At 35.6% G+C, this 15,082-nt stretch overlaps 1 protein-coding gene across 11 annotated transcripts in view; it reads right to left on the reverse strand.

The window, feature by feature from the left end:
- The window catches only part of DOP1A (DOP1 leucine zipper like protein A), a 73,240-nt gene that overhangs the window by 29,117 nt on the left and 29,041 nt on the right, over window positions 1-15,082 (reverse strand). For 8 of the 11 annotated variants that reach the window (XM_042803637.1, XM_042803636.1, XM_042803642.1 and 5 more), the window contains exons 9-16: window positions 13,246-13,354; window positions 11,435-11,555; window positions 10,602-10,721; window positions 8,548-8,662; window positions 8,080-8,109; window positions 7,446-7,679; window positions 3,636-4,260; window positions 255-529 (exon numbers count right to left, since the gene is read on the reverse strand). In XM_042803637.1, the coding sequence (XP_042659571.1) occupies window positions 255-529; window positions 3,636-4,260; window positions 7,446-7,679; window positions 8,080-8,109; window positions 8,548-8,662; window positions 10,602-10,721; window positions 11,435-11,555; window positions 13,246-13,354 (1,629 nt within the window). Of the gene's footprint in view, window positions 1-254; window positions 530-3,635; window positions 4,261-7,445; window positions 7,680-8,079; window positions 8,110-8,547; window positions 8,663-10,601; window positions 10,722-11,434; window positions 11,556-13,245; window positions 13,355-15,082 lie in introns of those variants that run through there. The other 3 variants (XM_042803643.1, XM_042803640.1, XM_033002741.2) reach the window with 2 other exon arrangements.

The following is a 15,082-nucleotide window of genomic DNA, read 5'->3' on the forward strand; positions in this document are numbered from 1 at the left end:
AATCAGGTTTCATATTTTTAAAATATTAATTCAAACAAATATTTTCACCCAAGCAGTCAGTAAGACAAGCACATTGGGAAAACTTATTACGTATTTTCATTTAGAGTCTAACACAGGTTATAGCTGCTATCAAAATACTCAAGCAAGAAAATTTGGTTTATCATACCAAGGATGGTAAACTGGCCAAGATGGTCAGTCTTCACCAGTGAGGGAAAGAAGTCTAAAGAAAACAACAAGCAGCTACTGCATTGTACCTTGAAGAAATCTGTCTTTTCAGCCATATATCTCAGATTGCCTTGAGTAAGAGGAGGTCTGATGACCACAGCCACTCTTCCCTGGTTAGGGCTAAGAGGCTGAGCTGTTTCCACGCTGTTCAGATTTTCTCCAGCGACGAGAGCAACAGATTGAGTCAATCCAACCAGGTCCATCACAAGGGAAATACTAACACCCTGAACACTGAAATCGCTTGCTTGCTTGCAAGCATTCATTAAAGTCTGTAGCCACAGTGGAGGCTGTACTTGTTCACAGTCTGAAATAAAAAAATCACAGATTATACATTCATTTAACCATTTTAAATACTATGAATTTTTCCTGTTAAATCCCATAACCATATGCACAATTGTTCTTTGTCTTTCATATTTCAACCTGCTTGTTGTGTGGGTTTAGGAAAACGTATGCAGGAGAAAGATACTTCTTGTAATATCTATCTTGAAAATAATCTAATTAAGAATGCAAAATGGTACTGCTTCAAACATTTAGGAAGCAAAATAAACAGGAAAATTTGAACGAGAAACAGAAAAATAAATTTTATGGAAATGCATCCACATGATTTCATGTTTCAGACAAAACTGGACTTCTAGTAGTTTCCATATCCTTTCATTGACTTTCCTCCTTCAGGAAATTCTCTACCAGCAATCAAGTCTTAACACTGTAATTTCTAGTCTGGAATAAACTGCAGTATTTTTAAATATATATATATATATATATATATAATATAAATGCCACATTATATAGATATTATAACATATATCCATAATTATTTACGTATATTATTTATATATATAAACGAAGTTTAAATTGACAAAATAGCAAATTCCCAGATAACACTTTAAAAGTATTTGTGATAAGTGATGTTTTGGGTAGCAGAAACTTGATTCTGTTAGATCATACTCTGCTTTCACTGTAGATGATTGTTTTCACCTTCTTACCATCCCCTCACTTAATACCGTACACTGGCTTGATAAGGCAAGTGTGTTTTTCAAGTTCAGTCAACTCTGCATGTGAATAACACACCCTTTTGAGAGGTAACAAAGTAATTTTTCTTAAAACTTTGAAAGGACTCTATTGATCAGGTTCCTAAAATAGGCAAATGCTTCTAGAATCAGACACAAGTGAAGAAGTGTTATCTACTAGGCACGCAGAATCTATTTAGAATTAAGGATGACGTAATTTCTAATTTATACCCACAATAGTTAATTTTGCAGTGTAAATTGGAGCTTAAATATACCTAACAATTCCACATAATGTTCTAGCGTTAAGCATTACAACAGATATAAGCATTAATATGAGCATATTAATATGATACCATTCCCTTTTTAATTTCTTCAATTAAAAATAGCATGCATTTTCTGAGAAATTACATTTTTGCATACAGCAAAATTTAAGCACAATTGTGTTCTTTCAATATCAGATTAATTTGGCTCCTTTAAATAAACAGACTGATGACTCTCACTGTTGATTAGAGGCAATTGGGTCACATGACTAACACAACCCATCAAAAACATGTTCTGAATTTAGTAACCCTTCAATAGAAACAGCCCCTTCTGCAGTAGAAAACCTTATCAATAGGTGAAGAAAAGGCTGGGGTGTGAATTATGGTAACTACCTTCTGCCATTCCCTGTTCCACCAGCATTCTCTGTTATGGAAAGCGGGACTCCTGGGGCGGCTACACAGTCCCATTCCCATCTCAATTCCCACCCGTCCTGCCATGCTGTACAACAGATCTTTACATCTGGAACAAAATCCTTTCCATTGATTTCAGTCACCTGCAATTTATGCTTATTCCTCAAAGTCACACTGTTTAATAGACTGCAAATGGAACATCACCTATGGGAAGGTTCAGATGATTGAGCAACACAAATCCAAGCCATTTAACAAAGTGAAAAGGATTCCTAGAATCCCTGCCTTCATACAAGGCACATGCTGCTAAAGCTCTACAGGCTTTTTGCATTAGAGTTTACAAGGCAGCAATAATAAGAAGTGCTATAGCCACAAGAAAGTAATAAGCAAACAGATGACTTGAAATATTTTTATTTTTCTGCCACCCCACTCATCTATAGGCTGCTAGTGTTTGGGGAGGGGGAAAAAGAAAAAAGAAAAAAAAAAAAAAAAAAATCACTTTTTTCAGGGTCATGCTATAGAAGCTCAAACACTCCATGCTAGATCTTTTAGAATGTTAAAGGGGTGCTACCTTTTGTAATACCCTTAATTAATAAACAGCTGTAACAAAGCTACCTTCAATTGACATAAATATTTGATATGTCTGGATCTCACAAAGTCAGATATACTCTGCTCCTGGTTGCATAATGAAGACATGCACAACACATCTTAGACTACAGGAATAGAAGCAGCAGTCATGTCAAATTAACATGTTTGTTTCCAAAAAGCCAAAAAAACTATTAATCTCCAAGCAGTTCCCACCGCTTAGCCTTTAGCAGATTTTTCAAACTTGTGGTTAAGAACAAAAAGCTGCAACCATGAAGTTTCCTAGAAAAAACAAAATCACAGAAGATGACTGTGACAGCAGCCAAAATTGCTGTATCTGTTTCTTGTATGGTCCAAGCATATCCACCATGATATCATTTTAAGGCAGCAACTCTCAAGCTACAGACCAGAAGTGGAACCAACACTAGAACTGTGAATCGAAGACTTTACAAACTGTAAAAAGGATTGTCCATCTAAAATGTCACATTTTACAGTAATCCAGAACTATCAACATTTTAATCACATTTCTATATCTGTATATCTGAATGTGTTCACGTATCTGTTCATACATTCACACTTTACAAAACCTACCATTTTTTTTTTTTTTCTAATGCAGCTGTAGTTATTGTAGTTGTAGTTCTAATGCAAGAACTATTCCTTTAATAGGAGCAAAGTAAAATTAATTTCTTGTCTGGTATGATTTTTATTGGACAGAAGCTTATAATTTCTGTGTATTGCATGAAGTGATCAATGTGCACATCAATCCAAAATTGCCAAAATGAAGCTAAAAACATACTTGATGTCAACTGTGGCTATTACAAAATATGACAAAGAAAACATTGTGTATCCACACAGTAAAGACGAACATCTAAAAGCCTAGGTTCTACCCTCAGGCTTCAGTTTGCATAATTTATATTTGTAAGCCCTATATTAATTAGTGTCAAATCCCATGCCAGCATTATTCTTAAAATTTATGAAAAAATAGTTTAGTTTCCAAAACACAAAGCAATTGATACAGAAGGAAACTTACATTTCTGAGAGAAACAGCAAACAGCAACACACAGAGAGCAGGAATACTATTACTCTACAAAATTTTTGAAGAAAAAAAAAAAAAAAAAAAAAGCAAATAACAAAGAAGATTGCAGCTTACCAACTTCAGGCTTCCCAGGATGTAATTCGGAAGTACGGTTTCCTTCAGCAATGTAAACTGGAAAGCTTGAACATTCAAGATACAGCTGACAAGCAGCAATAAAGGCAGGAAGGTACTCTTTCGGTGTTTTTTTCTTGTTTGTTTTCTTCCCCTTAGCATCAACTTGTGATTCTCTGTCCCATTTTGTGGTCTGTCCTTGCTCTCTGGTGGGGTCTACAGGAAGCTCTGCCCCTAAGGGCTGAGACAAGGAATTACTCTGAATGATATACAGGTTGATAAATCTGGTTAAAAACTGTTGGACATACTCCAAACAGCACTGCATTGCAGTCTTTTGGATCGTTTTCCCACTTCGAGTTGCTGTCCCCTGTGTCATTATGGAAGGAGGCTGCACAATGGTTTCCTCAGACCCCACAGTTGATGCTGTCTCAGTTTCTGAGGATGTGCTACCAATAATAGGAATGCCAGGTGCACCATGACCTTCACTCAGTGCTCTGTCAATGTCATCAGTTGTGTCTGCCTGGTATTGTACAAACTCAGTGAATCCACTTTCTGATGATCGACTGCTCGGAGGGTTTTCACCATCTTCAAACACATCATTGGGATTTTCAAGAGAAACTGACGGCACCTGAGCAAGATAAAAGTTTAATGATTGTTCAAAATGGGTTATTTAGGTCCTAGTGAGAAAATACTTATTTGCTTCTCCACTTGAAAGCAACAAATTTATTCCACAGTTTTACATCTATTCATATAAACACGTTTTATGCAAAATGATGTTTGGTGTTTTAGTAAGCTTGCCAGATGAAGCTAACTATAAAAAAAAAAAAAAAAAGATAGCATTGTTTACCAAGTGAAAGACTTTAAATATCCTTGCTTTTAACATTTTCTTCATAACACAATCATGTCTTTTTTTATGAAAGAATGTTGAAATGCATAGGCAGAGGTATTATTAATTTATACATCATCATAAACCAAAACATGCATACATTTAAGAAAACCCCTCACTTCCAGCAGGAAGGAAGACGTTGAACTATGTTGCTTATGGTCACTTTAGCTAGGAATATTCTTTTAATACTTTAGATTTTAGTATGTTCTAGAAAAGGCCAAGATATTTATCTGTTAATCAGAAACTGCTACAGTCATAAAGGAGTAAGAAATGCCTGCAGGCAAAGAAGACAAAAAGATGTCAGCCAAGAAGAAAGGGAAGATTTGAGAGAGCAGGAAAAAGTATATACTTCTCTCAACATGCTTTTGAATTTCCCACTGTACAAGCAAATAATCACATTAGATATTAAATTATTTTAACCTAATAACTGTCTAGATATACTATTGATAGAACCACCACAACTGTTACAGTTTTGTCTCATTAGGAAGGTAGGTCAGTGTCATTTATTACAACTACAAGTTGTCAAAACACCTTAAAAAAAGTAAACTGTGGAGCTGTAAACGAAGAATAAAATCTTTCATAACCTAAAAAATAATTTTTCCCACTTCCACATTTATACTAATAAGCAGCTCAACCTCTCAATAAAATTTATCCTTTCTGACTTAAGATTCCATCCACATTTAATAGACAATTTCTTAATTCATAGATATATATATATACGTGGTAAAACTTGAACTAGCATCTTTCTTTTTATATACCCCTCCCAAGATTTAGAACTTGGGGATTTCTTTCAAATACAAAGTTATAAATATAAAAGAAGAAATAAGCTTTCATTTAAAACCTGCTAACCATTTGCAACTAGAAAGAAAAAAAAAAAAATCATCTCCTAGAAACAAGAAAGAAGGGTTGCTCCAGCAACAACAGTTCTCCATGACTCATACATCTTAATTCTTTATCAGTTCAGAATATGCACAAATCTGATGAATGATTTCTACTCAAGAAGAACCCATAGTGGCTTTCTGGGCTGCTCTAACCCACTATAGTCTTGATGACCTGTAGCACAGTGTCTGCTTCCTGATGAGAATGTGAGGTGAACAGGGAAACAACTTAAACAGAAATACATGGATCACAGAATAAATGCAGGGAATGAACATGACCACGTACTTCTCATCTAGATATCTTATCGGCGATGGCAGATGTTGCCTGAGATCTAACAGGCCCAGAGGTTGTCTTGCTGTCTGACATCCTAATCACTACCTGCCTTAAATACAGAATTTGAGCATAATTTAAAAAACTGAATAAATTTTTCATGAATAAATAAAACCAGTGACATCATTACATATGGTGAACTACATTTCGCTTTACAACAGATGGAGTAAGAATGAAAATGAAAATTTGAGATAGATTTCGCTGTCTCCGGTGTTCATATGTACTAAAAGTGTTGGAAAGATATAAAGGGTGACCCTGTCTTATAAAATACAATGTAAAAGAGATCAGAAACATGGCAATTAATTTCACTTTATCTCTTAACAGAAGCCATGGCCATGTAAGAGTCAGTTGCAATTGAAAGAAAAAGGCCACTGAAGGTTCAAAGGGCAACATAATTTGATCAAAACAGGCTTTATAAAAAAAAAAAAAAAAGGGGGGGGCAAAAGAACAAAAGCAGTCAGGTGTCAGCTGGCTAGAAAGAATAAGTATAGGATCCTTCATAATGGATGTTGAGAGTCCTAATGGATAAGGTGAACATGAGCCACCAGCAGACCCTTCTGGTGAAGAAGGCCAACTACATACAGGACCATATTAGGAAAAGCATAGCCAGCAAGTCCAGAGAAGTGATTAGCCCTCTCTGCTCAGCAGTTTTAAGACTACATCTGGAATACTGTGTCGAAGTTTGCACTCAGTAGTATAAAACAAACACTGATGTGCTGAGAAATTCCAGTGGAAGGCCACACCAGGATCATCTGACAAAGAAAGCTCAGACAGTTGGATTTGCTCAGTCTTAAGAATGCTAAGAGTTGTGGAGGGGGAGAAGGTGTCTCTATTGCTGTCTGTGACTTCCCATTAGGTACTTGAAAAGATGAAGGCATGCTCTGAAATCCACAGTGAAAGAACAAGAGGCAACGAACACAAGCTGCAACAACGACATTCTGATTCAATAACACAGTGCAAACAAGCAAGCCACACAGAGAAGTCATGGATTCTTCATCCTTGGAGATATTCAAAACTAAAACGATACGATCCTGAGTGGCCAGACCTACTTTTAAAGTAGAATCCAACTTTGAAATCAGACCTGAATTGAGCAGTGACCTGCAACTGTCACTTCCAGTCTAAATTATTCTAACATGTTCTTCTAGTTTCTTCAGCTGGAGAACAAGGATTTCAGGGCACATCACTTAACATACCTTACAGAGCCACAGTGGCATAGACCAAACTAGACAATGTTAAAAGAGAAAGAGCTGCTGGCTGGTCTGTTTCTTCTATTTCTTTATTAAATAATTATAAGAAATTAACAGTGACAGTAAAATAACCGATGCACATATATTGGGTGAGAGAAGAATTTACACATGTCTGATATGTAAAGAAAATGGAAAATTCTTTTGAGTCCAGTTATTCTACACGATCAGGCTCTTGCAGTGAATTACAACTTCAACCCTTAGTTGATTAGTTCATTCTTAGGCTGTGATTCTGAAGTGACTTATACATGTATAATATTAAAACTAGATAAAACCCCTTAAGAATCAAGACCTTTTACCACAACAAAGTGCACAATTACAATTTCTTTTGGTGATTCAAGTTTCACATGTATTGTATATTAAACTAAATCTAATCAAAGACTTGTAGGTGGTTCAACACAGATGTAGAAAGCCCACTTTTCCTTTCCACACAGGAAGTATTTTTCCAAGATGCTGCAAAACATAACCGGTTACCTTTTTATTTTCCCATTCTTTGATGGAGCTGCTGTGTCCACTAGGAAGCTGCAGGATACCATCTGTACCAGCAGATAGCAAAGGGGGTTGAACCTTACTAAGGATCTTCGAGCAGAGTCTAAGAGAATCAGTAAGTTCGGACAAGTGCAAAGTATGAAGATGGCTCGTCAATGCAGAAATCATCCTGAGCAACAGCTGAGGCAAGTGTTCTGTCTGTATTTCTATGTAAGTCTCCTAGCAAAATAATAGTAAAACTCATTAATTTTAAACACCAAATTCCACCCTGAAAGTTATCTTCTATAACAGTGGTATCTATCATTTGCTTAACTGTGTTCTAAACACACGGAACATGGAAGAAGGAAAATTGATATCTTAATATCCAAGCATAAGAAATACATGCTTTACTTACAAAAAAAAAAATTACAAAATTAACTTTACAGTTGGGTAATCAACAAATAGAAATATATTTAGCTTTTTTTCAGAATTTTACATCTTGTTCATTACACAACACATTACATAACATAAGGCTAAAGAATGCTACTGCTATTATTTTAATAACCTTAATATAAAAGTTTAAGAAAGAAAGATAAACAATTTGTTAAGAACTAAAGGGAAAACAGGCTGATTGCCATACCTGACACAGCACTCTCATACTTCTAGTAGGCTTTGAAATGAGAAAGCAAAGAATTGAGGAAAGACAGGTATAGAAAAAACAATTCCAACAGTCTTTGCTACATTAAGCAATGCCAACAGAAAAAGAAGATACATCTTACCATGACATTCAAAGGAGCCTTAAAAGAAAGCTGCACATCTAAACTAGCATATCAAACTACAAAAGACTATACTTATAACGAATACAGTGTAATTTTAGAGAAAGGTAATTGAGGAAAGACAAAAATTTTCAGGTATAAGCAGCATAAAAAACACTTTGGTTATACCCAACCAGTCTATCAAGAATCATACAACGAACCCAAAACTTCTTCTAAAGGTGTCACCAATTTATGGCAATATATTTTCAGCAATTAATGAAGCATATATAACATTTCTATAGACTATAAGTATACAGAATCCCAGTATTAGCAACAAATAAAGCAATTCTTACCAAAGAAACTATATCCAATAAAAAATCCACTAACAAGCAGAAATTTGTCAGGGGTAACTCAGATTGCTCACTACCACCTCCAATTCCAGTTTGAAGTCTGGCATGTAATGTCCTCCTGCAAAATTCAAATAAGGTTTCACAGTATTTTTTCATTCTCCCTTACATTGACCAATGTTCTGGTAACTTAATGCAAAGCTGTACACATCAGGGATAATCCCTACAAGCAAGTAAGAGTAAAATGAGAGATTGCTTAAGTAGCTCATTTGGCCCCACTGCATGCTTTCAGAAAAAGCAGCAAACAGCCTTTCACTGTAAACCAGACTTCATTCATTAAATAAGGAAATTCAGGCTACAGAAAAATGCATTTGTGACTCCCCATACACAGCAATATTTACTAGCATGAGCATGGGCACCTATAATAGAATTAAGGGATCATGTTAATGGAAGCACAGTAATTTTAAGAGAATTAAACCCAAGGCATTAAGCACTTGAGATAAAGACAACCAAGAGTGAAATAAAAGGCCCATGAAACTTCAAAGCTGTGCAAGAGGAAAACAAAACAAGCTCTTCTAAATGTCTACTTCAGCTGACCCCATTGTTTCACTACTGACAAGAATGCATAAGCTGATGAGTTTTATTGCCGAGTGAAGAAAGACAGAACACAAATGCCCTGTGAAACCATGTTGCAATCTGACAATATTACAAGCAAAGAATATGAACAAATGAATAATATTTTGTTTCTCCAATTCATTTATTCTGCTGGGGGTGGTGGCAAGGGCAGTATCACATTTTCAGCAATAGTTATACTAATCCCTCTGTTTTGGGAGGGTTCATGAACATGTATGTCAGGACTGAAAAAAGGATTTATTTTAAATAATAGAAGCATTACAAAAACAAAGTCTGAAACAGTGAAAGTATTTATCAAAAGATTTTAAAAATATTTTTTAAATCATATTTAAATTGCATTCTGTCAGTAATCTATGTTTGAGAAGTAGCACTCAACTCACACCTCCACTGGGTTACTGTATCTCTCTAACAACAGATAATTCTCTTCATAAAACTAGCAACCTGTTTTACAGTTCAGTGAATTGGTCCCTTTGTGTAAGTTATAACACAAATTCTTTTCCATATTCTGTGCTCCTACCCAGAAAAATCTACCACTTCATAAATTACTCAGATTTTTTTCAAGTGTCATACCTCATAAAGGATGACTTGAATTCAACTCACTGAGCCCCTCATCAAAAATAGCTTTGAGAAAAGACTCAAAAGCAGTGAGCAACACTTAGATGGGGAAAAAAAAAAAAAAAAAACAACTAGATACAAGAAATACTATTTTTAATTTTTACTGGGGGAAAATCATAAGAAAAAGCCCAAGGCAAATTCAGGGGGATATCTAAATCTCTTTGAAAGTAAAAACTGTGATTTAGCAATCAGACTAGGTGATATAAAGGTAACTCTCAAATTCACAGTTTAAAATCAACTGGTTATGTTTTCACTTCATGGTGTATCTTTTTAGACAGGAAGACAATAACTTGCGTAACACAGCAGCTCATGTGGAAAAAAATACAGAAAACATTCTTCAGATTCCATTTATATACTAATATGGCAATCTGGTGTCCATGCTTACAGTAACATCAACTTGTATGTAGAGAAATTCTCCCCTGTTTGTTAGCTGGTTGTAGAGCACTTCTTTACTTTAGCAATTCAGTCCAATACACAAAAATTAAGTCATGGACATGTTAGAAGGGATTTCATCTAGCCTGACCTCTCATGCTAAGCAGGACTGCTAAAAACACTAAATAAATTCATCCACAGTTTTGTCTAGCAGAGTCCTGGAAATCTCCCAAGGAAGCTCCAAAGCCTTCCTCGATAACCTCTCCCATTGCTGCACTATGTTCCTAGCAAAGAATTTCTTAAAGTCCAGCCTGAGCCCCTGAGCCAACACTTCTTGTTGCTGTCAAGGGACAGGGACAACAACTTTGAAGGAAAAAAAGCTTATAAAACAAAAGTCAAATTCAGCTTTACACATACAGAGATTAAGTATTATAACCTACCTGCAACATTCTTCAAACCAACGAGCTATGTAATCCCACATATAATAAGGCTCAAAGGAATTAAAAAGAAGATTGGCAGTTTTAATCAATTCTGCTGTTTTCTTGTTTTCTCTCAGTTTGCTGAAAGAAAATAAAAAGAACGTTTTCTATTTTTACAATTCATTTCTGAGTTATTTAACTACACATCACCCTGAGTTTACCCCCTGCCAGTTAACACTGAAAAATTATCTTCCCCTCATCCCTACGGTGGTTATTGCTCTAGGGTTCAGGCTCCTCATATCAATGTCTTTTCACACTCGCTAGGTTTCTTCTCCATCCTTTTCTTCAGTATTTGTCTTCTAACCACATTTTTCATAGATCTGCTTTCCCATGATCATTTTTACAGTAGTTTCTCCCCCCCAGCTCTGAACTTCCCTCTTCTCTCCACCTTTTAAGATATTCAACTTGGAACTCCTTTTTCCCCCCCTCTCTGGCTGTCTTGTAGCACTCTTCATTTTTACTTTACAAGAAAGCTCAGTAATGCACTTATTTTTTTAATAACACAGACGTAAAGAACGCCACAACTAATCTGTACCGTTGGCACATGGACTTCCAGCTGTATCGAGCAAGCATTTTGTCATGAATAAAGAATAAAACATGTGGTAAATACTAAAATAATAATAATAAAACCATAGCCCTTCAGACCTTTGCACTGAACACAGAAGTTGCCATTAATGTCAATGGATCCTGTATCATGAAGAAACCAGGTCACAGTCCCACGTGCTTCATAGTCATGGTTGCGGCAACAAAAAGATATATTATTTAATACAAAATACATTATATTCATTATTCACCTGCTTAGTTGTGTATGGTCTTTGTTGAAAGAAGGTTCTGCCCGAAGTTCCAGTTCTGCTTTGCACTGTGTGTATAACGTTCGAAACACTTCAATCAATACATCCTCTAGGATGGCAGGGCCTAGGGACAGATACCAACAATCAGAGTCTTATGCATTATAGTACCACTAACAGTCCACATCTGAAAACTATCTAAATCATTAGCTAGCTTTGGTCACTGTAACCATAAAATTCCTTCTGTTCAATTTCAAAAGCTATCTCAATTTCAGAAGTTTTTTTGCATTCCAGAAACAGACAGACAATTGTAATGCCTGGGAGCATACAAATCACAAGTGGAGTTCTTTTCCCATGCAGTGTGTGTACAATGATGGCTGGATACAAACACACCTAACTCAAAAGCTACGCAGTCACATCAGTATAGCCTTTGTTCAAGCCAACACTCCATCTTTGAGGGATTATGAGCTCAGCTCAATTAATGTGACTACATGGATTCCTTATCAAAGGTAGCTTTCAACCAAACAGTTTCAAATACCCACCCATAAACTAGCTCATTCTGTGGAACATGAAAATATGGGAAATATACTCAAATATTTAAATGCAAATATGAGGTAAAATATTTTCAGCATCTTTCACAACACAAGGTAAAATAATTTGAGCACCTCTCTTTAAAATTGAGGCAGGTTTTCTTTAATTCCAGATGTAGTCTGCAGGATACTTTTTGAAATAGTGCCTCCTTCATATTTGAGCTAAATCTTGAGTTGTAAGAAAAAAATAAAACAAAACAAACCACCTCAAGCTTATTTTGAAAGGAGTTCACAAAGTGATCCTGCTCGAAATATCTTTTGCTTTTTCATGCTTTCTCATAGCCTCAGTGAGCTGCCTTCAGTGAGATTGCGCTAAGTAGAAATCCTATTATCTTCTTCAATCTCAGTTTGCTGACAGAATCCTCACAGCTCTGCTTTGTTCATGAAATCTTAACATACACGTTACCTCTGAATATTTAAACTGACCCCCAGAAACCACAAATTACCAGAAATATGACAAATTCTTGTCAAATATTTTGTTCTCTATGGTCTGTTTTAACCACTTCCTTTCAAGTTGTACTCTTTAATTGCTGTAGTTTTACACTTTTATTATCCTGCCACCAAATCTTAGGACAGACTTCAAAAATTATTTTGATATTTTCAGTCACTTCAAAAACTGTTACTCCAAAGAAAAAGACAAGATTTTCACTTAGTTGTTGTAACTACTTTTGCATCATCTACTTTTGTCCCATAGTCCTCTGCATTCACCTGGTAAAAAGTACATTTAAAGACTTTAAACAGTGGAAAGGATAATTAGAAAAAAAATAAAGAAAAAAAAAAAAAAACTACCCACAAAACCAAAAAATTGCTTCCTTCCTCTGGATAAATTCTTCTGATAAAAAAAAAAAAAAAAAGTTTTCTTGTTCATATCTCTCAACTTTATGTGTATATTGGAAGAAAGAGCAAATTGTTCCCAAAGGCAACAGCTGAGATTTAAAATAGTGAAAGTCACTATTTGAATAAAGAAATGGAAAAGATGCAATCTGCTTTTCTTCCAACATCTAGTCATCTCTCTCTATGACTACAACTTACTATTTCTGGTGTTGAAAGTAAAAGAAATTGCATTTGGTAAAAGGCAAATCTAAGGTATACATTAAACTATTAGCTTGAAAGAGCTAAGAAATCTAGCTAACCTGCCACTACTAAGAGTTTTTTCAATTTGACCAACAATAGAGAAAAATCCTCAAAGTAAAACAAGTTAAAGGCTAGAAGTAATATGAAAATTACCTAGTTCAGGTTTATCCAGTAAACTGATAAGAATTCGAAAAGGCTTTAAGTCCTGCATTAATGTGCTTTCTTCTCCATGCCCATTAACTTGTAATATTCCAACCATTGCCTGCAAAGAGCAAAAGCGTATCAGAAAAACAAAAACAAAACCAGAAAATAGTTTTTGAAAGAAAGGTCTGATAAAAGCTGCATATAAGGGGGAAATTCTCAGCAGTCAAAATACCTATTTCACCTCCCTGCAGCTCATTCTCTCCATGCACATGTATTTTTCCAACTTTGCCTATGAGAGTATTTCTGTGGAACAGAACTTGATAACGTGTACATAAAGTTGAAATAAAATACTATTAACAGATACCAACTCAAAATCTCATAAGAATAAAAAGAGAAGACATCAAAAGTGATGAAGAAATAGTTTGAGAAGGTAAGACATGTAGATATTAAGGCCTTAATAAATAATCTGTCCACCTAAGACATATCCACCTACTTGGTAGAAAGCTTTCTTGATTAAGTTGACTAGATAGCAATGACAACTTCAAAACAAATGGGAAAACTGAGTTGCTATACTGAAACAGTTTAGGGAACGAGCTGCAGAATTCTAAAAAGTCCAATGAAACTGCTGCAAATTTTGCTTAGGTTTCTCTCTGTAGCTAGCTTTGATGCCCGAGTCAAAACTAATTTGTTTCTTTTACAGCTTTTAAAAAAGGAGGACAAAGAAGAAAAGGAAGAGAGATGTGGAAGAAAAGAGGCAGGAAAACAGGTTTGACCTTGCTATCTGCTGTGAAAGAAGTATTATCAGCCAGTATCCTGAAAGAAAAATCTTCTGTACTTGGATACACCTTTAGAAGGTCAAGATTTTCAGTACATTGTATCAATGAATAAGATGGGGGTGGACAGGATAAAAGAACACACAGAGAGACTGCTAGGGAAGAAGGCAGACAAAAAGCAACGCTTTTGAAATCTTTCAAAAGACAGCAAATGGTTTTAAAAGGCATATGCAATTTGTATTACGTAGAGCAAGACACTGATTTTAATGTCTGTAAAATATTTTAAAGCAAAAATCAAGTGAATTATCCCTATTGCAAAAAATGACTACTCTCCATTCTACTGTAGCAGTAAAAATGGACTACATAAACTCTACACTATTGCTAGTCTTTTCAGACAGAAAGGCTTTAATGACACTGATTAAGCTAGAAAGATGGACAGATTTAAAACGAAGACCACAACCTATTAACAAATGCCTAAATGTTGCTAAAAGTTCACCACATATTGTATAGAAGGTACATGCAAAACTACCTCATTCAGGCCTCTACTCTACATTTGGATATTTCTGAATCATCTGCTATGGGAGGCAGAAGGGTGACAAGAGAAGGGTGAGAGTGGCAACAACGTCTTTGCTGCACTGAAATTCTGGGGTCTCTTCCTCACCAGTAGAACAGCAGATCTCATTACCCTCAGATAAAACTGAAAGTGCTAGCTCTGCGTTGGATATCAGCTTTAAGTTGTGATGAGCTAAATGTTCTTGCGTCAGCTACTAATATTGGAAACCCCACTCTCATTCCCATATATAGCACCGCAATTCTGACTATCAGGAAAATCCTGACCTTATAAATCTACTTGAATGATAAAATGTCTTCCTGATTTCAAGATCAGACTTACTGCATCTTGAAAGACATCTGCATACTTTAATTACTGTGAGAGAAGGATCAGAGTTCTTGAAGCCAGGTGATCTCAGCTCACTCAGCATAGCTTTAAAGGTCTAACAGTATGACTGCCAGTTTGCTCAACTATTCAACTGACAATGGACTGCAGAAAAGGCATTCCCCTTGCCTAGAGGGGA

This window comes from Tyto alba, unplaced genomic scaffold (genome assembly GCF_018691265.1).
Source record: "Tyto alba isolate M040663 unplaced genomic scaffold, T.alba_DEE_v4.0 Super-Scaffold_40, whole genome shotgun sequence".
Taxonomy (NCBI): domain Eukaryota; kingdom Metazoa; phylum Chordata; class Aves; order Strigiformes; family Tytonidae; genus Tyto; species Tyto alba.